Here is a 22,886-nt window from a genome sequence, read left to right as displayed (position 1 = left end):
TTTGAATTCACAAAACACTTTTCTTCATTTTTTTGGTTTTTGCACCATACTGAAGAGTTTCTGAGGCTTTTAATCAGTATGGGACCTTTATTCCTTCAAGCATCATTGAAAATAGGCTGATTTTGGAATTTAACTACATAAACACATGAAATGCCTAAATCTTATAACCAACACTGTGTCAGGGAAGTGGCTTCGAATCCATCCATTACTGGCAAAAAAAATGTTGGTAATGCAGTTTAGTCAAAATGGATGAAAGAATAATTTTCTTACCTATTTTGGTTGCACTGTAAATATTTTCAATAGGAAAAGCTCCTCCTAAGCTGTATAGCAGAACTTTTGCAAGTGCTGGGATAAGCTGGGTTGTTGTTACCAACACGTTTACACAGTTACTCCTAAAATGAGAGAAATAGTTTAAGCTTAGATAGTTTAAAACTGTTACGCAAATGCTGATGAGGTGAACCAGCTGTGGAGAGCATACTCAGGGTTCCTCAATACTTATTTTCACTCACACAGCAGTGCTGCTCAGCACCATCACTTCTACAAAAATGTACGTAAAACTTTTGGCAAAATCCTTTAAAAATATGCATGTCTGTTCGTAGGAAATATTCCACACTGGTTTATAAAAAAGCAGGTCGTTGAAGATGGGTCCGCTAAAATTCAGACACTTAAGATCACCTCCTATGTCTGAAAATAGGCATTTGAATACTTTGAAAGCATTGTTTTCATGCTGAGACTTAATTGGCAGTAGCTACCAGCCAAATAAAAGTATTAGGAGAAAGTGAAAACATAATTTGTTACTCCTGTCTCGAGGGGAAATAAACAGCCAGTGTGCATTTTTGCACAATGACATAACTTTTTTTCATGTTTCAAGAGTAAGAATATTTCTGAGAAGCGGGAAAGATAAGAATAATCATGTTAATAAGCTAGCATCAAATGGTGAGGATGAGAACTTGAATGGAGAAGCTGTGCTAGCAGTTACCCAACAAGAAAACTCAGAACCAGGCTACATGAGGTTGGAACATGTGCACGATCATGTGAACATGGAGCCGAGAGCAAATAATTGTGATTTTTCCTCCTGGTTCTCCCACAAACTTCAAGCAAGACCATAGGCTACTATTTCTGTCTTAATGTATCTCAGTTTCCTGTCAGTAACATACAGGTAATGTTTAGCTGCCTCACTGGGAGCTTCTTAAGATTTATAGCTGTACAATTCTTTGAAGACGAGAAAAAAGACCGTTATTTAACAGTCCTGAGTAACCGACAACAGTTTTCCAGACTCATCCACCAATGCTCAACTGGCCTTCATTACCAAACGTCTGTTTTGATGACTAGCAATTGGGAAAGAAATGCAGAGCTAAACACAATGGCTTACATAAATTTTAAACTTTTTTTCTCTTGAGGTGCTTAAGACACTCTTAAATAAACACCAGTTGAGATAAACATATTGCAAAAGTTGTTACAACTAAATAAGTTTTTCACATCTTTCCAAGTTTGTTCTTTCCACTTGACAATCTTTTCTAAGACAAGTTCAGAAGGCAAGATGGCTTAACATTGTTCTTTTTTATGATTTAAAACCAGATTTTTTGAGGATTTCTGATGAGATAAATATTGCATGGATGACTAAGCAGCAGCAGTGTTAACAGTTTCAGTATTTCAAAGGGATGATACATTTCATTTTTTTATTACTGGGAGCCCAGACTTTTAACCCAGTTAAAATAGATTTTCGCTCATCTGAAAACTTAGATATATGTTTAAGCATAATGATTTGCCTGGAAGGACAGAAGGAAAAAGTTTTTGTGTTCTGAGATTTATAAAGTATTTAAGTAGCACTGTGAATAGGCACAAACATTGAAGCACATAACTGAGAGACATGAAGTTCAGAGGATGCTGCCCAGAAGATAAAAAATTAAAGGCTGGCTCAGAATTCTACAATACTCTTTCAATGTACACAGGGACATTTATCATGATTTAGAAGACACTTCGAACTGTCTTTAGTAAATGCTGGAATCACTGAAAATGAAATCATTTTCCATGGAATTTTCCTATGTCCTATTCAAAAGTCCTATTAGACCTGTTCTGCTCTTTAAAGGCACTCATTTCTTGTAACCTAAAATGTCAAAAAACAGCCATTACAAGATCAAAACTAGACATTTTTTTTACAGTAGACTCAAATACATACCTTGTGCTGATAATTGATAATGATTTAAGTGCATTTGTTAGCCAGGAGTCTGTCAGAGCTTCAATCTCTGCTCTTAATTGCAACCATGCATCTCTTTTAGCAGGACCTAGGAGGCCTTTTATGTAAAAAAGCAAGAAAAGAAAAAAGAAACAAAACAAATTAAATTCTGTATTAGCTACAATGTATAGATTTAATGGTCATTGTTTCTATTTCAAATTCCACTAGACCTTGATAAAAACATCAAAGAGAAAAATCTATTGTCTTCAAGGCTCAGTAAATTGCTCTCTGTTCTTATTTGCACTCCACTATATCAAGCGATGTCAGTGAGTATTGTAGATACTAATAATTAGCCATAAGATTTTTTTCATCTATTCAGCCTACTTTACTACATTTCAAGTATGCATTTCAGAAATACACATTTTTTAAACCAACTTCTCACATACATCTTACTCTCTAATTATCAGAGGCAGTGAAAAGGAGATCCATGCCACTGGCATCACAGGCAGAGACACTCACTAAAGAAGAGACTTCAGAATAAACTTGCCTTTGCAGTACTTGCATATGTTTAAAACTGCCTGCTTATGAGTCTGTATATAGGTGAACCTCAGGTTACACATATGGAAATACATTTGTTTGCTGATGGCTTGCGTTTCATGTCCTGTTGTAGTTTGTAATGACAACTTCTTTTATAGCATTTACAGCCCTGAAATGGCTGTATATCTTATGTTTTCATGTCTCAGTTAGTCCTTAAAAGCATTTTAAAATCTCCTTTTGAGTATGAATGGTCTGATTTCAAAAATACCCAGCCTATTGAATGTTGAGACATGAGTTCTTCGGAACAACACTATGTTAAACTTAGATTTGGTCCTGGAAGAGCAGGGAAGCAGGCTTCATGACCTTTAGTATCTCACTTCTCTTTCACACTCTGTGTTCCCAAGAAGTGGTTATGACTGTCTTCAAAAATCTGAAATGAAGCAACCTAAAAATACCCAGATTGATCTAGCCTTCTGTTGCCTTCTAACAGCTACTTTGAAATAAACAGATACATAGGTGATAAAAAGATAATTAAAAAAGCTAAGAAGACGAATGAAGGAACTTGCCCACTAAGGATGGAATGTATTTCAGAAGCAGGACTCGTGGGAGAGAATAAAAACCTTAATGCAATGCAGCACAGATCTACACTCTGCCTTTGCAATGATCGTTCCTCTTCGTGTATTTAACTATGCTGTGCTCTTAAGCTCTTAGTAATGTTAATGGTTTTATGAAATGCAACAGCTTTAGAATCTTACACGTATTATGAGATATAAGAAAACCCAGGAAACTTTTGGATAATACCATTTCAGGTATTATTAATATATAAAAACTTCATTCATTACACCAAGGAAGGGGAAGGCAGGGCAAGTGAAAGCCAACCATATACTATCACCCTTTGGTTCTATTGCTTTTTCCTGCAGCAAGTAAAGTCTCTGAACTACTAAGAGTGAAAACATATATTCCAGTTATAGATAGTTTAGAAAATTATTAGGGTGATGACTAATTCACTGCCCATATTAGTTGTACTGTTTCTCCTTTCTGAGAGACTGCAGGAAGTGTGAGAAGAACACCAAACTGTCTGGTTTTGGTGAAGGTGAGCTTTACTTTGAGTTTCAGCTTCCTTTGAAATCGGTTTCAGATGACTTGAAAAAGCCCATGCTATAGAACAGGAGTGTTCACTTGGACTCCTTCCTGGTTGAGTCAGCCTCATCGTCAACCACGGCTTCAAGCAATGCTTGAAGACTTGTAAGTATTCCCTGTTCTCTCGGTCTCTGCTTGAGGGAGCTAGTTGACATATCCCCCTCCTCAGACGAGGGCTATCTGCCTCTGCAAGTCACACAGGACTCCCAGAACAGATCCTTTCAGTTCTGCTGCTTGATTTCCTACAAGCCTGCTGGTACGGACATGAGTGAGTCCATGAATGAAAACAGTAACAGGAAAGCTCTCAGCCCAAATGAGATTTGGATTTCTTGCTAACACAGTTCACTTTTTAAGTGATAGAGTCAACAAAAGGGGCTGGTGGTATGGCAGTGCTAGAGTTTCCTTGCATCCACTGGTGAAAATAGACTAGCAGATACTCAGCAGAGAGTTTAGCAGACAGTGTGTTGTTACCAACCAGATCATGAAAATATAGGATGGAAAAGGCCAGACACTACCAGTTTGTGCTGTGGAAACCATACAACCTCTTTGCTAGAATAACAGCATGTTTAAGGTAGAATCAGTGGCTGAATCAATCAGTAAGACAGGTATAGCCGAGATAGGTCTCAAGGAGAAAAATGGGCTCTGTAGAAGCTAAAAGGAAGCCTGCTTTGTTTTCCCATCTCTGGTTCTCCTGCACAACAGAACAACGTTGGCTCTGCCATTATAGTCAGTAGCTTCCAATAGCCCAAGGTTAAGTCACATCACTTTCCATTCATTTTGTGGCTTCCAAGGCACATCCCCTAGGCGGGAGTTCATTGCCATGCGGATTAACCTGATCAGCATTCTGTATTGGTTTTGACAATTAAACTCACCTCCTATGTTGTTCTTGTAAGTATTATACAACTCTTTTACTCTTCTGTAACGGAAAGCCAGCTTCCTCATCCAGTCAACCCCTCCTCTTACACCTGTTGGCAGACAAAGGTTTGCACTACTTGCAGCTGCATGGAAGCCATCAGTTGCAAAACTGTAGGTACTGCAAACACCCAAAATACAGTAAAAATAAATACAATGTATTCCTGTAAATGCTCAATTTATTTAATCTTTGAAGAAAAAAAAAAAAAGAAAAAATGCTGTATCTTACCTTAGGTCTTGTCCATTATCATCAGAAGAAACATCATCTATATGAACTTGATCACACTCCTGTTGAAAAAAAAAAAAAAAAATCAAACTATAAATTATCTTATAGGAGAGTATGCTCACTACATTCTTAGCGCAGATGTTGAAGAAATGATTGGTGCAGGTCACTAACTGCACCACAAGATGGCAGCATATGTACGCGTACAGCTTCCTATCACTATCAAGTTCTTTAAAAGACTACAACCTGCAACTCCTTCTACATTGTATAAATTGTTAGTTAAAATAAATCTTTAGAAAAGTGATAAATAATTTCAGTGTGATTTACGATTAAAATTATTTTAATTGAAAAACCCCAACAACTACAAGTCTCACTTATAGTCTCTCTAGCATACCAATATTCCAAGATCACCTAAACATTATTCCCCCACTCCCTAAAAGCTAGTGAGGATGAAGCTCAACAGGTATGTAACTTCTGTTAAGTCTCTAGGAGTTTGGACGCTTATCAGATTATTTTATTGATTTATTCAAATGCCTTCAACTGGAAAATCACAGATAATCAAGCAGTCCAGGAGAACTGAATTATTTCCTGGTTTTGGAAAGGATGGAAGTAACTCCAGGGAACACTGGAAAACTGAACTCCTCTTCAAGCTGGTTTTATAGTTGGATAGGTACCAAATATCTTTCTCTGCACAGTGGTTACAGCAGAAAGATAGGAAAATGCAGGGGAAGAACAAATAATAAGCCATAATGCCACAGTAAAGATGAACAGGCACTACGTTACTGTTTTCTGCAGCTGCAAGACTTAACATCTTAACCCAATGACACACCTGAAATTCAGTGTCCAGAGATTTTACTTTTCTATTTTAGGGAGTTGTGTTAAGTAACTTTTTAGAATTTAAAATAGTTGTTTTTAACATAATCCTAATGTAAGTCACAAAAGGGTTCAAGGACATATTTTAAAATTACTTCCCAGTTAATGTTTTCAGATAATTTAATCTCATCGCTGTGACAAAATGAGGCTGAGCTTTCGAAACACACAGGTCTATGCTTCAAATAAAGACTTGTCTGAGTCATCTACTTTAAATAAAGTTGCTGACAAGCAGCACTTAATTCAGATTCTCTCTGACATGGAGAAGTACGCAGTTCTAAGTTTCCAATCACAGTTTCATACCAGTGCTAAGTTGTCCAGATAAAGGAGGACTCTGAACAGGGAAGTGATTTCCAAATGTGTACGCCACAAGTTCCTAGAGTGTGAATTTGGGGAATTACCATTTCTTCTTTCTGTTTTGTTTGCTTTCCACTGAATGAAAACTTAATAGACTTTTACCCACATGAAGTTGTTAAAAAAATAAATTAGCCATTTTTGTATAAAATAAATACGTCTATTATTTTCAAATACATAATTTCATTGCATCATACCAGCAATCATAATTTAAATTTTTTTGTCACGAGTAAAAGACGAGTAGCCAAACTCTGCTCATCTGGCTTAATCCATTAAGACAGGCATGAAAAAGCTGTGTTTAAGGAATAGAAATGAAGCATTCTTCTCTCCACTGGAGAAATACTTTTTTTTTGGTTCTGTCTGAGGAGATTATCTAGATCTGTAGAATATTTTAAAGAAGCTGCTTTTGGATGAAAAGAGAAAGAAAAGAGGAAGTAGCAGCTAAAATAAAGAATTAATTTATTTATCCTTATTTATTATTTACGATCCAGAAAAAAAAAAAAAAAAGGAAACTATACTCCACACAGCATTGGACAGGAACTCAAAAATCAGAGAAAAAGCCCCACTGGGACAAATTCTAACTCTGCATTTTGCAATATCTGAGCAATATCTGGCTTCCTAATCACTTTCACAGATTTCTCTGGAACTGGTCAAAGTGCAAAAGTTTAAAAATCAGTCCTGTGGTGTAGTAATTAAATGGAGGGCACAGATAAGCCCTGATGGAAAAGGAGTGTCTGCTGCTGTTTGGGTTTTGTTAAGCCTTTCAGCTACATTGTTACAGCCTTGAAAATTCCAGATAACTGTTCTGCTGACAATTTCCATTACTAAGTTAAATATGAATGGGTGGCAAAGGCTCAGCTGTTTAGTTCTATTTTTTTTAATCTCACAGTTTGTTCATTGACTCCAAAAAAAGGAAATGAGGGGAACACGCAGTTTTCTGATTACCTGCCCCTTGTCCCTGCAAGAAGGTTGTTATGCTTCCAGCCACGTAAGAGGACCAAACCCAACAGTATCTCCAGCTTCCATCTATTCCCCCTTCATCTTCTCCTCTCAGATCTATGGCTCACTTCATCACCATACTGGGAATACACATTTGCTGACCAAAACCAAACTCATGTGGCCACCACTTCATGCATTGTTTTACTTTGTTTTCCTGTTTACTTATCTACATTGACTAAAATGTTTACATTTTACAAATTCACTCATATGGTGCGAAAAAACTTTCTGGAAAAAAAAGAAAAAGCAGACGGTTTGAGCAGATTTGAGATAGTTCTCTACTTCTCCCAAAACAGGCAGGAAACTGGTGGCACAACACTAGATCTGAGTTTGCTTGTAAAAGAGACCAAACAGTTGCAGGGACGAAGGAAAGCAAGCAACCTGTCTGTCACTTTAAATGTTAAGGTAAAATGCTTTTCACATCAGCTACAGTACTAGCTATACTCAAGTCACAGTGTTGTACTGTCAGTGCAAGGTGAAAACTAAGAAACATAATATATATTTCCTATTACTAGAGAGTAACAGAAAGGAATCTAGGTACAGTAACTTCCATCTAGTATTGCTTGGAGCAATACTAATTTAGATTATATCTGAGTGCACTCAATCCTTTGCAGCAATTTTTAGAGTCCGAAAATTTGAGAGTACAGAATCAACAAATCATGCAAAGAAATTGTCCTCCTGGAATGGCCAGTAATTTCATTATCCAGTAAAAACACTGACTCACCACATTGAGCACAAAAATGTTATTAATGAGGGGATATTCAGCACTATGCTTTCTCAGGCTATATAGAACAACCTTTTTTATGTATATGCTTCAGTCTCTGTTACAACTAGTTTGACCTGCCTCCAAGATTGTGCAACTTACCTAAATCCTATTTTTTATTTCTCATTTCCATTTCTAATGAGAAAAAAAATGACAAAATCTTATTTAAAATATGGTAGGATTATCATAAAAATGGTAATGTAACTCAGTTTGTTTGAAATAAATACTCTGTTTTTCTTCACCATCCTGAGAGCGGAGGGCGATAATGGAGTTGAAAGATTCACGTCCAAATTTCTGCTTGCAATTTGTAGAAAGTGTGGGGGTTTTTTTTGCGTGCATAGTGTACCCTATCAACATTTCTTAAAACTGTCTTAAAATTAGTACTGAGATAGGGAGAAAAACTTAATTTTATTCCTTACCTGGCTGAGAACAGAATGCATTAGTCTGGATATTATTACAGAACTGAGTCCCATCTCTGAGCATTGTTCAGGCACATGAACTTTCTAGAGCACCAGACTCCTATTTTCATGGCAAAACACCAACTGCCCTCCCAAGTGATACTTCTCAAGCTAACTAAAATTTATACACTGAGAATGAAATAGCTGGAGAACAGCCTAGCCTGGAATAAAAGTGCAGCTTGGCTGATTAGAACATAGGTTACTGGGTCAGCAGGGAATGTCTCAGCAGATCGGAATTTCTGCATCAGCAGTCATTGTAGTGAGACAGATTTGCATAACGGAAGGAAAACTATTTTTGTATGTGATAACGTTCAATAACTTTGTTATTATTACTACACCCTGGTGTGCAGCATTTGCAACCAAGAAAGAGAAAAAAGAGAGCTTAGACGATATAGTGACTGGAGATAAGTTCACTAGGACATTACACTTGTCATGTCCAGAGCCGCAAGGTTTATTGCGGGATGTAGATGAAAGCAAGACAGAAGGTATGGGACCTGACTGGCTCAGCATTAAAAAAGTGAGATGATGAAAGGATAAGTAATCTGTCTAGTGAATAAAGGCCTATCTCACTTCCCCCAGTAAGAACTGAAGGTCTTGTGTCTTGATGGTCATGACCATCAGCAGCTCAGCACTCTCCTCCCCTCTCCTAGGGGAGGAAGGAGAGAGGAAGACAGAAGAATAGAGATGGAAAGAGGGTGAGAGATAAGAGAGAGACCCCAAGTCAGAATTGGGGAATTCTCAGAATTCATTACATGGTCATCATGCAGAATATTCGGTAATGGCCATGTGCTCTGTAAATATATTTAAACAGACAGATTTACTCATCTGCATATTAAAGGATGCCTCTATGTACTTCAGCGCTGGATGCCATGCAATTATATCTTATTTGCTAAGAAGACAGAAAATTGTTGGTCTTCTTGTATCTGCCAGAATGTGTGCATACAGCTCATTTCTGAAGAAGAAGTTCAGAATTTTGGTAATCTTGTAAGAGAGTTGGTTTTGAAACAAAGATGAATTCTGGGATAGGAAATACTTAACTGAGTATAGAAATTGATTTTAATCAAATCGAATTGATTATGAGATTCTCCAAGAGAGTTCCCAAGTAGTATTTCTTGATTTATCTAAAACTGAAAACTGTTTGGATACTGTTCAAGCTCTGCAATGAGCTGGAGCATGAATTTTTGGACAGGCTATTAAAATCACCCTATGAAGAATATTCAAAATGTGACGATCCACCCACAACAGCTGAACCTGAGATCTACAAAGAAAATAAATAATGAGAGAAGGGCATGAAGCTTCAATGGCCATAAGAAAGAATAAAGAGGTATGGAAAGAGGGCAAAGCTCCATTTTGCTGAACTCTTCCACTTGAACTCAGCACAAGACTGAATAACTCTGGGCATGTGCTACCAAAATGGCTTAAATTTCATTGGGTGCCACATGAAATCTGAACATGCAGGGGCAAAGGTCTGCTAAAAAGAAATTTAAGCAATGCTTTGAAAAATTGATTTGGAATCTATCGCTGGTACGGGCCACCAGAAGGAAAATATTCACTGAACGCACTTGCATTGTCAAGTGATGACTCACTAGAACTGCAATAAAACACCAACTGGTGAAGGCTTGTCCAAGGCTTTATTTTTCTCAGGTTTCTGCTGCTGGAAGGAGGAAGTGCAACTCAGGTACTGGGTGAAGTAGATCCCAATTTCTTGACTTAAAAAGAGGTAAGAATAAATGAAACAGATAACTGCAGCCTGGTATCTTCTGCATTTTTTACTGCCTACAGTCAGTGCAGGAACAAAAGAAGTGCACACTAAAAAAATCATAATCCCAGTGAATGGAAAAATCTCACTTATCCTCGTTTTTTCCATTCACTCACAAGAGACCTTTCTCTGGCATTTTCAACAAAACCTCGAAGTCTTCCAACTGCCATTAGTGGCAAAATACCTGTCCACAGAGGGAACTCTGGGATCTGCTTCGAGTAAGAAAACAACTGATTTAGATAAGTGGAAGGTCTGAAAAGCTCATAGTTTAATTTGGGAACTGTTTTTCACCCCGTCTCTTGACACACATGGTTATAAGACTGTCGCTTCCCATGTCAACAGATCTGGACTCCCAGAGTGAAACGAAAAGTCTGTGAAGGCCAGCTGATGAGCCTGTTTCCCAGACCACCATCCCTGGGGCAGTCATCCATCTCTGTGTTTCTGACAGGTGAGTTGTCCACAGCTGTCACTCCCTAGAAAGAGGTCTCTCCCTTTTCCGACCATATGCCAAATTGCACACCTTGGGTACATGACGACAAAACATGTGGTCACCTGGTTACCTTGGGAAGAGACATCACTGATGAGTACATCTATCATAGTCCTAGCCCTCTGATGCTGCAGTCTTTGAGGTAAATGAAGAATATTCTATCTTTGAGCAAGAAAGGGGGGTATGTGAAGAGAAGAACACAATCTCTTGTGGTCAGATGATGGCACCCACTGAAAGCAAATGCAGAGAACTTCAAGAGAAAGAATGGAAGGCGCATATGTCCCCCTCCTGGAAATGACTGCAGACAGCTCTAAATCCACAGAAAGTGAAAAGACGGCCATAGGACAAAGAGAGAAGAGGGTAGTTTGCAGATTCCTCCTCTCACCCAGTTTCATGGAAGGACTCTGCTGCCATGGGAAGTCACTGCCACCTGGCTAACCTCTCTCTAAACAGAGCACAACAAACCCAAGGTCTAGATAGGCAGAAAATGTCACACACAACAAACACTAATGCACACCAAACCCACTATATCAAAAACCCAGGCGTAACAATCTTTATGTTCCTTTGAGTCTTACCTCTAAATCATTAAAAAATAAATGTGTGTCAGCAAGATTAAAAATCATTTCTTCCATTCGCAGTCCAAGGGTCACTGCCATTGGTGGATCCTTAAAAAACAAAAAGCAAAGTTAACTACTTAAATACGTTTAAGCTATATCAGAATTACTTTAAAAGCTGCCGTACACAAAGTGTTTTGAAAAATTAGCACTGCAATAAATTTCTCTAAAATCCTTTCAGTATTAAGCTATTTTAATATAATGCTACAAGGAGAGACTGCTGAATCTGAGAACATTTGGGGAGCTGGGGATGTTGAAACACCACGGTTTTTGAATGTCAAGGCATTTGTAGCCTGGCTAATCTGACAGGGGAAAACCTAGTGGTCTTATGTAAACCTGTATAAAGAAGGCTGCAAACAAGGAAGAAACTTATCACGGAAGATGTATGTAAGAAGCCTGGTATTTATTATTAAAAGAATACACTAAATTTTTCATCCCTGAGCCTTTCATAAAAATGTGTAATTATCTTACCTGTCAATTTGTGAGCAGAAAAAGCTGACTCACGGAGCAGTAACTAATGTTTCTGAGTCAGAAGCAGAGGTAGGAACTAAGTTACTTCATGTGACACCCAGTCCAATGCACAATCCCCCTGATCTCTTGGCTTTTCTTCCCAATTTTTAGGCACACAGAAGTCTTCACCAAGGTCCTGCTAAACTGGGCTAGGACAGGTAGTCACCTCTACTAAATGATCACTTCGTAAGCAGTTATCCTACGCTGTGATAGGAAGGTGTGATTTAAGAGGTCTTCTCAATTTCTAGTGACTTTGATTTATAAAAATACAAAAGATAGTCTGAACCTAAGCCCGTTTCCCCAAAGTGAGTTTCACTTTGGAGAAATCATCACTACCTTGCCTGTGCTTAGGCCTGTATCATTTTTTTTCCACACTTTCTTCCACTCCAGTATATATCTTCAAAGCCTCTGCTTGGTCCATCTCTGCCTCAAAATTTACCCTTCTTCCATGCAGGCACTCACTGATGAATTTCCAGGCTCACCTTTATGATTTTATTGCGAGTATTCATTCAACAAAGTGCCTGTAAGTGTTCTTCTAGGTGTTCTTTATCGTGCCTAAAATCTGTGGCACAATTCCCTAGGTAGCCTACAGGAATGAGAAAGCATATGTACGTTTGGTTTTTTGTTACAGATCATCCCTTCATTTCTGATGAAATACAGGATTCCTGTCCCTGGATGGCATTTGTTCAAAATGTTGCATTTGTTTGTACGTCAGCTTTCACAGTATCAAATAATTCTACCTCAGCAAGATACCACAAATCTACCAATCTGCAATAAGTTTGCCTGAGAGCATTTAGGATAGTGTAAATGTGAGATAATTAGTTTAACTTTGCTAGGCTTGCTAGAAAAGGGGTTAAGCCAATTTGCATTACCTTACATTTAATTTAGAATAAGAACTCACACAGACAGTTCCTGATGCTTAGCTGACACCTGGTAACTAGTTTCATCATTGCCTTAATCATCTGCCTGAGCTTATGGGGTTCAGTTAACTTTTTTTTATGCTTAAAATACTGCAATGGACTTTTAAAATAGATGTGATCCTCTTCTCATTAAAATAAGAAAAAAGATATATATATTTCATCATTTAAACTCTGATTGACACTAGCAAGTTTTCAGAAATCCTTTCTTAAATACCTTGAGATTTAAAGTCTAAAAGTTTACCAGTATCTGGCAACAAAATCACACAAAACCTCAAATGATCATTTGTTAGTATTAGGATCAAAGGCTTCCCAATCAAGATCAGACATCCGCTACCCAAGGGCTTCGCAATGACAGAATAAAAGATGGCTTCTGCCCTCAAGCACTTACAAACTAATGGTAAAATCTGAAAACCAGACATATTTTGACCCTTGGTTATGAAAAAGTCAGACTTGAAGGGGAGAACAGTGTACAAGAAATTGTAATGATCCAAAATTAGACCCAATTCTCTGGCAGTGAAAGGAAATATTTTTATGTTGACCCTTGAACTGGTCTAGTCTACCTTTCAGAAGTAAAAACTAAGTGCAGTGCTTAGTAACATAACTTCATCTCCTATGTCTAATGCAGTCATGTTCAAAGTCATGTGGCTGAAGGCACAGCAAGTGCAAGGGTCAGTTTTCCAAGGGGATAATTAAGCAACCCACATTAATAGATTTGCAAAAACTCATGTGAAATACTTGGAACACAAATCATCAAAATACTCTGAACTCATGAGATTCCTCATCAAGCCATAATGCTTTTATCAAAATGTCATCACATATAAACATGTTTCTTTCTCCTTGTTTTTTGGTTTGTTTGTTGGTTGGTTGTTTTTTTCCTGTGCACAGTAAATTATTTTTTTTCCTCCTAGATACAATATAATAAAGAGTATTTGCAATACGCTTCTTTACCTCAATCCTACAAACAGTAAGGCATGTGCATAACTTCATGCACAGGTGGTAACTCATTATTATTTATGTGAGTTAAGTTATTCACTGGAATGCTTCCAAGACTGAAATCTCAGACTTTTGATTCTCAGCCTCTTTTTTCTCCTTCCTGGGTAGAAGCAGGCTTAAATGCGGAAATTTGCTATAACATATTCCATTATAATCCAATTTATTTTTACAGAAACTACCAACTATGTATCACAATTTCCTGCCTTGCCTAGTATAGTTGAAAGACATAAATGTGACAAAGCTTTTATGATTTTCTTATTAGTAATATTTTTGTAACAACTATGCTTGACTTTATTATATAAAACGAGATTTCCTGTGTTCCTGTTTTGACAAAGACATGTAGATATTGCTAGGTACTAAATGTAAAATAAAATAAAGCAAAGAGAATTCATTTTGGCTTAGCATGAAATCAGTCTGGGATCTCCCCATAACAACTTCTGAGTCACTGGAATTGAATTCTCAAGACATGGACAATTCTTCCTTTAGTAAATTGGCCAAAACTTGCACTGCAACTGTTTAACACAAATTAAACATCACATTTCAGCTCTTGCCATATCAAGTTAATTTCTTCACATACAAAAATAGACAGAGAAAGCAGATTTGTCAGGGTCTTGTGGTTTTATAATGTTTACACAATGTGGAGGAACATCCCAATCATTGTTTTACTGTCTTTCAACTTGAAGCAGAAGTTGCAGACTGACTCAAGTGGCACAAAGAACTGAGTGTTGAAAAGAAAGCAAGAAACATGTGCAGCTGATACAGATTTGAGCACAGCAAATTGAGAAACTGAATAAAAAGCAGACTGAACTTCTGCCAAAGTGCTATTTTGTGCTACTCTGCACAAGCATACAGAAAAGAGTAAATGATAATAATGAAAAAAAAAATCTGGAAGTTTTCCCCAGATAATTTGCAGAATAAAGAAGCACAACTCTTTGGCCCTCAGAAGCATGATTTATCGAGATATCATTTCTGTGCAAAAGAGTCAAGACCAGCTACAGCACTTCTGTATACCAAAATACAAATGATTTTAGTTACATTGGTATGAAGGCACTAAACTGGAGCCAGACTGTCTGTGGACTTCTGTACTAGACTGGTCCATTCACTGGAATGCCTCCTGGGAGACTAGGTAAAAATATCCTGGGAGGACCAATATCTAAAGGTTTTGACCAAGAGGAAAGTGACTGGAATAAAGCCCCAAAATCTCAGTGTTCATTAGTGGAAGAAAACTATTTAACATTGTCTTGGAAGGCCAGGTTTCAGCACAAGATGTTCAAAATCGTTTAATTTAATGGAAATTTTTTTAATAGAATCTCAGAAAACAAATAGATAAATAGACTGTCAGGTAGATTCACTGTGACAGAAATTTGTATGCATGAAGACTTAAAAATAAGCAAGAAAACAAGCAAAATATGTGATGATATTGTAAGAACAAATTTTCAATGAGTGGCTGTTCCGAACAGATTTACAACAAAATCAGCCTCTGGAAAAAGTGGAAATGCTTAAGCTGAGTATCAATATTTTTAGCTTAAAGACACTTCCCTACATTCTGTAGGAATCTCAGATTTAAAGTTCAGCTCTCACTCTCTCATAAGGGACATTTGTTCCTGGGAGTTCTTCATGTGGGTGGCAACGGAGGAAGAGAATACATTTCTTCTTAATAACCGTATCTGCTGGCCAATGGAGGAAAACTCACATACTCCATAGGGAGTGTCTGTTCCATGCTCTCTAGAAGGCAGTAGGAAAATGGACCCAGATGTCTCAGACAACGAGGGAGTGAATGGAGAGGACAACTGGAGGCCATGAGAGATACACTATTAATGCAGGCGGACAAAAGCATATTTATGAGTGAATTTTGGAATGTCATCATAGGTGCTAATGGGGACAAAGTTTTTCTGTTTAATGACTGGACAAGCAGTGAGTGAGTAATAAAAGCTTCTGAGCCCTTTCCAGAGAAGTGTATAAGGTTAATGTGGCCTCGTTGACAACTTTTTGTCGTTGGCAATGCTGTCAAAAATGTCCAAACGTGATCATCAAGTGTGCATTTGGTTTGATTTTTGCACTTGGAAATCACATTCTCCCCCTTCTAAGATCACAAGGGACTTTCACTCTTTTTTAACCAGTCTAAGCATTTATCTGGTCATCTTTGCCCTCTGGATTGACCTGAGAGAAATCAATGAAATAGAAATGCTCAGAGGTAGACAAAACTCCAGCTTAATCATCCTCAAATCAGCAGGAATAACTGGAATGTAATGGAACAAAGAATACACACTGTGCACAGGGAATAAGAATGTACCTCATAAACTTTTAACAGATGATGACATCTCCTAACATATGTCCTGTCACATCAACAAATCCTCACTTAAGAGCTCAGCATTGTAGAAAACTTTGTCTGCCAACTGGTGCTCAGCTGCAAAAACCATCACCAGCCACACAAGTCACAACAGAACAGCTCAAATGCAAATGTTCATAATTTGCTACTGCAGTAAATAATTAAAAATAGAAATGTGCTAGTTTTATGAAGCATGAGGCAGATGAGCAAATGAGCTGAACAAGAGGTACTCTTACTGCTGGGAAGCAGCATGGTTTCCCTGCAATCTAACAGAGGTGTAGCATAGTTTTTATTCTCTTTTTAAGCTAGCTCTGACCAACTCAACAAAGTAACCACTGCACCAGAAGCGAGACAGAAACACCCAGAGGTAGAAAACAGCAAGCCACAAAATATTCCTCTGGGTAAGTTTTATATTTTAAATATCAAAATGATGCATTGACCAACCTCGGGCCAAATCTCTCCCACTTCAGTGGAGTTTACACCTATAATCTACTGGTGCCTAGATAAAAAGCAGCAATGTGCCCTGTTTTTCAAATAAGATGCTTACAGATACATCCAATAAGCTAAATATTTCACCTCATCACTATTTTTTTTTAACATATCTATTGTAAAAGCCCTGTATAATTCTTAAATCAAATTAATATCACACCATGCAAAGTGCTGGACAAGTACATACCAAGCAGAGTGTCCACTCTCAATTCAGAAATTGTCAGATATAAGTCAGAAATCTGATGTTCTCTTGATAAATACATGACCTGAAACTTGTCTACTGGATCCAGGCCTTCCCACACAACCTCTGTCAACAAATGCCCCTGTTGCCCAGTCCTCCTTGAGGATGCTTGGTTTGCCTTTCCCTTTTCTCTTCTACTTCAGCTGCTTGCTAAACTGTAAAATCTTTTGGAAGAGAGGCTGTTTGTCTCCTGGTACCACCGCGGCTCTCTAGTGCTCCTGCACACATACATTGGTATCTCCACTCGGCTGTAACAGCATGACAGCCACCTCCACACGCTGCACCTCCCCTCGCTGCATTCCCTGTGCAGCCTGAATTGCAGTAGAGCAAAGAGATTAAAAGACTCATTTCCGAGTGTTTTGTTTTCACACAGTTACTGCAAAAAATAAGGTAAAGAGCTAGTGGAACAGGCAGGTGAAAGTTTACATGTCAAGGAGTAGACAGGAAAGAACTGAAGGTGAATATCCTTGCCCGTCTGCGTATTCACACTAGCTCTAAAATCACTATCTCACCCCTTGAAAGTACGAAATGAGCACATTTGCTATAAGATGCCTTCCCTTAAAGCAATGTTGACATTAAGGACTCACTAATCTCACTTAGAATATTCAAGTTTGGGAGAAGGGAAAAACTCTACTTTTCTTGTGATTTTTTTGTTGTTGTTCTGTTCTATTTTGGGAGCAACCTGATAATGCTATACAAAATGGGCTCACAAAATACATTTGGAAGAACATAGTATGCACAGCTGAGCAACTGTGTAACATTACATGCCTTTACTTTTAAAAATCAGATAGCAAATCACCACAATTAAATAATTTACTATCACCATTATTTTATACTACCTTGAAATTTTTTTCATTGTGAAGTAACAATTTTATATCACCTTTCCAGGATAAACAGCTCTCTCAACTCTTTTGAAAGACCTATGTGCTCACAAGACTTCCACTGAGGACCTCACAATTCACAGACTATTTACTCTCACAGCAACCCAACTCTCCTAACAATCCAGACTTCAGTCTGGATTAAGACCTTGGTTACAGATGGAAATCATATGCAGAAATTATAAAGGCCCACATCTGCTAAACAGTTCATGCACCAGAGACTGACTGAGGTCCAGCTGTGCTATCTTTCCCTTCTCCCATGTATAACCTCTTAGGCAACTAGGCTCAGACAACATCCCATCTTAAGTCCAATGACATGCAAAAGTTAAAGTCTACTCATTATAAGATCTCCCTGTAGCCCTCTTCCTACTGCTCTAGCCTCTTTGCAGTCAATAATATATATATTTGAGTTTCGTTGTCAATTACTCATTACATTCCCAATAAGTACTCTATAAATATAGCAAAGGCAGTCACTGCAGAAAGGGAAAAGTCTACTACTTTTATTTTAGTCTCTGGAAAGGAACACATTTCCCTACTGGTATGGATGTCACCTATCAGTACAAAAAAAAAACCCAAACAAAACAAAAACAAACAAAACCCCAACAACAAACAAACAAAAACCAAACAAAAGCCCCACGATTTTACTTAAGAATTCCACTCCTTTTGCTTCATGGTTGTTTATGACATTTGTTTACAGATGCTTATCTCAGCAGTATAACTACATTAATTTCACTTTCCCTCGAGATACTCTTAGTTTATACAAGCCAACTTTATCTGCTGTCAGTACTACTGGCTGTTAATATGCCATTGCTGTTTCTAAGGTCTCTCTGTGGAGAGTCAATGATAGCAGCAGATGTGGTCTTAAAGAACAGTGGTATGGGGATTTTTTCCAATATCCCTTCCCATAACAAAGTGAGAAACCAAGAGGAATTACATTTCTGTTGCTGTCTCTAAGACAATTTTCAAAGTTCACAGATGTTTCTGAGCTACAAAATGTGCTCTGACTTTCAAAACTGTGTATTAAAGTTGATTTAGACTTTAAAAATATATTATGTAAGATGGTACATGAGATGTAAACATCATAAGAGCACAATCAAAAAAGGATGAAAGGAATCCAACATCACTGGGGTAACTCAGCAAGTCCTGTATGGACTACACTCAAAAATGATATAAATGTTCATGTTCAGCTAGGTTTCGCTCTTATTTTGATAAATGTAAGTTAGAAATGGTTCTGACAGTCACTGTTATAGTGTTTGAAAAATAACAGGAGTTTTTGAGAGAGTATTGAAATGTGCAGTGATTTGGCACTGTGAAACTGCAAAACAAGCAAGGCCGTTTTTTACAAGACATATCTTCGCATTCCAAAAATTCAGATATTTGTCTGGGCCTGCGACTTTTCCTATTAGCGCTCTCTTTTGATAACCACAAACAGCTGTCTCAAAACACAGATGACTGGCCCATCCGTGGTTATAGTCCACAAATCTAGATTTGGACATTTCTAACCCACTGGCTGAAGAGGTGGGCGTGGAAAGCATTTCTCTGATGTACTGTTTCTCGCAATCTTTTCTTGAGCATCTGATTCTGGCTGGAATAAAGAGTTAAGAAATTTATGCTAAACAAGCCCTTTGTCTGGCATAGCATGGACATGGTTATGTTCTTAAAAAGAAATAGCTTTGCATTAACTACATTTGAATGGCGCAACACCTGGGAAACCTACATCCATGTATGTACATATCAACACTATCCCTGTCCATTTTCTTCCCTTCCATATATTTGCCCTATTTTGTTGTTTTACCCAGGCCTTTATCTCTACCCGTCCAGGCAGTCTGCTCCTGCTGCTATGCACTGGTTTTGCCAGCAGCCCCTTCTCCCCTTGCCTGAGCACCAGTCCCTGGGGTCCCACCACTAGCCCAGCGGGACTTGCTGCTGACTCAGCGGGGGAGCTCCTGCCTCCTATCTCTGCCTCCCTCGCTCCTTTTCTGGCTCTCCTGCTCACTGCTCCATGACCTGAACATCTTTTGGATCTCATTGGAGCGGAGAGGATGAGTGCAACTGTCTGCCTGGGAAAGGGACTCACTCTCCGGGATTACTCACCCCAGAGTCAGCCACAGGAATCAGAGATTCCACAGAAAAGCTGGAGAGTCAAAGAATAACATCTGCAGCTGGCGTTGAAGCAGGTATGTCTCTTACTTACTCATCCTGATTCATCGATTTCCCCATAAATTCACCCATTGCTCCAGTTTATTTCTTATTTGTTCCTCTATGCATCCAAACAGTGAGCAATTTCCATTTGCCCATTGCGTCTATTATCTCCCTGCAACGTCTCTTCCAGTGTACCTCAGGAACCTCATCCTTGTTCCTCTAGAAACTCTTTCTCTATTTGCAGCATCTGCCTCAGCCCTGCCTCATACATTGTGCTTATGGTCTGTGTCTCATTTCTCTCCTTGACTTTTTTACATTAACCCTCTGAAAATGGAGCTTACTGTACACTTTCCCTCTACCTTTACCCAAGCCATGATGAACGTGGAAGATGAAAAACACATACATATGCAGGCCAGAGATCCCTGATACAGTGAATCAATGCAGAATCCATGGCTCACATACCTTGCCGTACTTCTGTGCATAAGATCCTGTGAGCAACGAATGAAAAACTATGATTGTTTCATCCAAATCCCAAACAAATACACGCTGAAAAAAAAAAGAAAAGTAGGGACAGTATTAATAAACAAATAACATCTAAGTCCCACCCGCATCCCACCCAGAGGGGCTAAAAGTCAACTCAGTCCTAAAGTTTAACTAATTGCTTAATCAAGCAGGTTTTATCAGATAATCAGCAAGAACAGTGTATCATGCATGATAAAAAGTCAGAAAGAAAGTAACTTTTGAATTCTTCAAGCATTTCTTATTTGTCCCTAAAAAGCTTTTCGAAAAAGCTGCATAACACAGATTTCAGAAACTTGATGCAGATCAAACATAATTGTTAAGTTAAGGATAAACGATACTCTTGGATACTTCTCTGTGAGTCTTACTGATTCAAGGTTCTTCTTTATTTCTCCTTCATAGCTAAAATTAAGTCTTGGGTAAAAGTGCTATATGCCACATGCAATGTCATACAGAATTTAAATAATATTTCAGGATAAAATGGATTATTCTAACACAAAAAACAAAAAAGGAATGAAACTCCTTATATTGATAAGGGGTTCATTTTCACTGGTAAACTATAGAAGAAACAGGGAAACTGAAATGTAAAATGTTAAGAGACTTTTTATTGGAAAAGTTAAATCCTTTGAAAAGCAAAATACCTGTAAGTATCTGCATTAAAGCAACGGCATTTACATGTAGTGCCTGGCACTGCAGCCCACCCTGCCCGCTCAGGAGCGGCTGTGCGTGGCCAGCTGAGTCCCTGCGCCAGTCTCCTCTCCTGCTGCACCCGGAGCTGCCCAGCGAAGGCCCAGCAGTGGGGCTGGCCAGGGCTGGTCGCTCCCAGTGCTGGTCTGGTGTCAGGAGGGGACACACCACACTGGCGGGCAGCACCTTCCCCTGCTGCCAGAGCTGGGGTGTTTCACACATGCACTGGCGCTCTGCTTCTCCCTCCTCCTCCTCCTGTCACTCTAAGGCAGCACACTGCTAACACAGGAGTAACACGACTATAATTACTCGGTTGCTAGGAGGTCATCTGTGTTTTAAATCATCACCCCATATATTAGGAGGATATATTTCTTCACTAAGGCACTGATCTTGCACATACTTAAGTACAGCCATAACTTCACTGATGTAAGCTGCCTCATTAAAATCCCCTGACATCACTTACAAGCACAAGGACAAACCTGCACCTAAGGATTTGAAAGGCTGTGGCCAGATGATCCTGCACATTTACATTGCATTCATAAATACTTGCAATTAAGCTGAGCGATATATTTGAGATTTCCTACTGCGCTTAACATTGTTGTACAGAACAGTAATGTTTCATTGTACCTGTATGTTAAAATGGCAACTAATATCTGTTATATTCAGTTAGTAAGACTGAGTCCATGATGTTTTCTAACATGCTGTAAGCTATTTCCACAATTACTTTTCATCAGAAGAAACCTCCACGTTACCATTCATCAATTACTGCACCATACCTCCAAGTCACTGTCCGGAGGGGGTGATGGATTATTCTTCCGCCCTCTACCCCGAGACTTTGACCCAGAACTCCTACATGTTCTCTCATCAAGATCTTTGATTGGTGTGGAGGGGCTCTGCACTGTGTCAAACTCCCCTGTAAAGTCAACCATTCATGGCAAAATTAGTGCTGAATTTTTAAATAATAAATGTTATTTTTCTCAAAGCTAAGCATATCTGTACAGGAACTCAACCACAAGATACACCTAAAAAAATTGTATACAATGAGTGATAATGTGGTTTGTCTTATATAGATGGAATCTGCAGATGCCACATACGCTTTTGACTTTATCAAGGAAACATTATAAAACTTAGCAGAATAAGAGAATGATTAAAATGACACATATGCTTGTGCAGATATATATACGAATACACTAGAACATGCAAAACATTGACAGATCCAAGGAAGAGGTATTTTAAAAGTCAGACTAATGACTTCTCAAAACATGAAGAGCCTTTTTGTTAAAGTAGTTCATTTCTCATGTTTGGAGTTCAGCTAGACTTATTTCCAAGTCCTGTGTTACTTTTACCAGAACACCCTTTGGCACACGTACACACACCAGCAGTCAGTCAGCTTCCTGCTCCATTGCCTCCTCTCATGTCACTTGCTCTTTAGTAGAGTTCACTTTTTTTTTTCACCTTAACTCTGCTCATAAATTGGCAGAGGAAATTCATAATACGAAATGCAATATTCCAGTTACTACCAGAAAAAGTCATACTTATATTCTGATCATCTTCCTCTTAGTATCAGCTATTGTTTGCTGCCAGAGAGAAGATGTGCTAGAAGGACCTTTGATCTGGTGTGGCACTGTTTGCTCTTAACACGCAGGCCTATCCCAAATTTACTCATTTAATCTACTTTGCCTCTGCTGGTGACAGAGGGCTTTACAGGTGATTACAAACCAGTAGCTGTATAAGACAGACAGACTGCAGGAAGGATGACATGGAACTTCCCCTTACAAAGTACTTTAATGCTACAGCTCAGTAAATGGAAAACATCCGTTTCTTCATAACACAGTACCTTCAGTGCCCTTTTAAAACTGCTCGCAATAAATGCAGCTTGGCTAGGTTCC

General features: G+C 38.4%; 1 protein-coding gene across 11 annotated transcripts in view; it reads right to left on the bottom strand.

Moving 5' to 3' along the window:
• The window catches only part of EYA4 (EYA transcriptional coactivator and phosphatase 4), a 160,061-nt gene that overhangs the window by 4,689 nt on the left and 132,486 nt on the right, over window positions 1-22,886 (bottom strand). For all 11 annotated transcript variants that reach the window (XM_065631771.1, XM_065631777.1, XM_065631768.1 and 8 more), the window contains 7 exons: window positions 21,774-21,910; window positions 20,254-20,337; window positions 11,251-11,340; window positions 4,995-5,053; window positions 4,726-4,886; window positions 2,180-2,294; window positions 271-392 (listed from right to left, as the gene is read on the bottom strand). In XM_065631771.1, the coding sequence (XP_065487843.1) occupies window positions 271-392; window positions 2,180-2,294; window positions 4,726-4,886; window positions 4,995-5,053; window positions 11,251-11,340; window positions 20,254-20,337; window positions 21,774-21,910 (768 nt within the window). The remainder of the gene's footprint in view (window positions 1-270; window positions 393-2,179; window positions 2,295-4,725; window positions 4,887-4,994; window positions 5,054-11,250; window positions 11,341-20,253; window positions 20,338-21,773; window positions 21,911-22,886) is intronic.

Source organism: Caloenas nicobarica, chromosome 3 (assembly GCF_036013445.1).
Source record: "Caloenas nicobarica isolate bCalNic1 chromosome 3, bCalNic1.hap1, whole genome shotgun sequence".
Lineage (NCBI taxonomy): Eukaryota > Metazoa > Chordata > Aves > Columbiformes > Columbidae > Caloenas > Caloenas nicobarica.
Note: the sequence above shows the minus strand (reverse complement) of the source record. Positions and strands in the feature narration are given on the sequence as shown.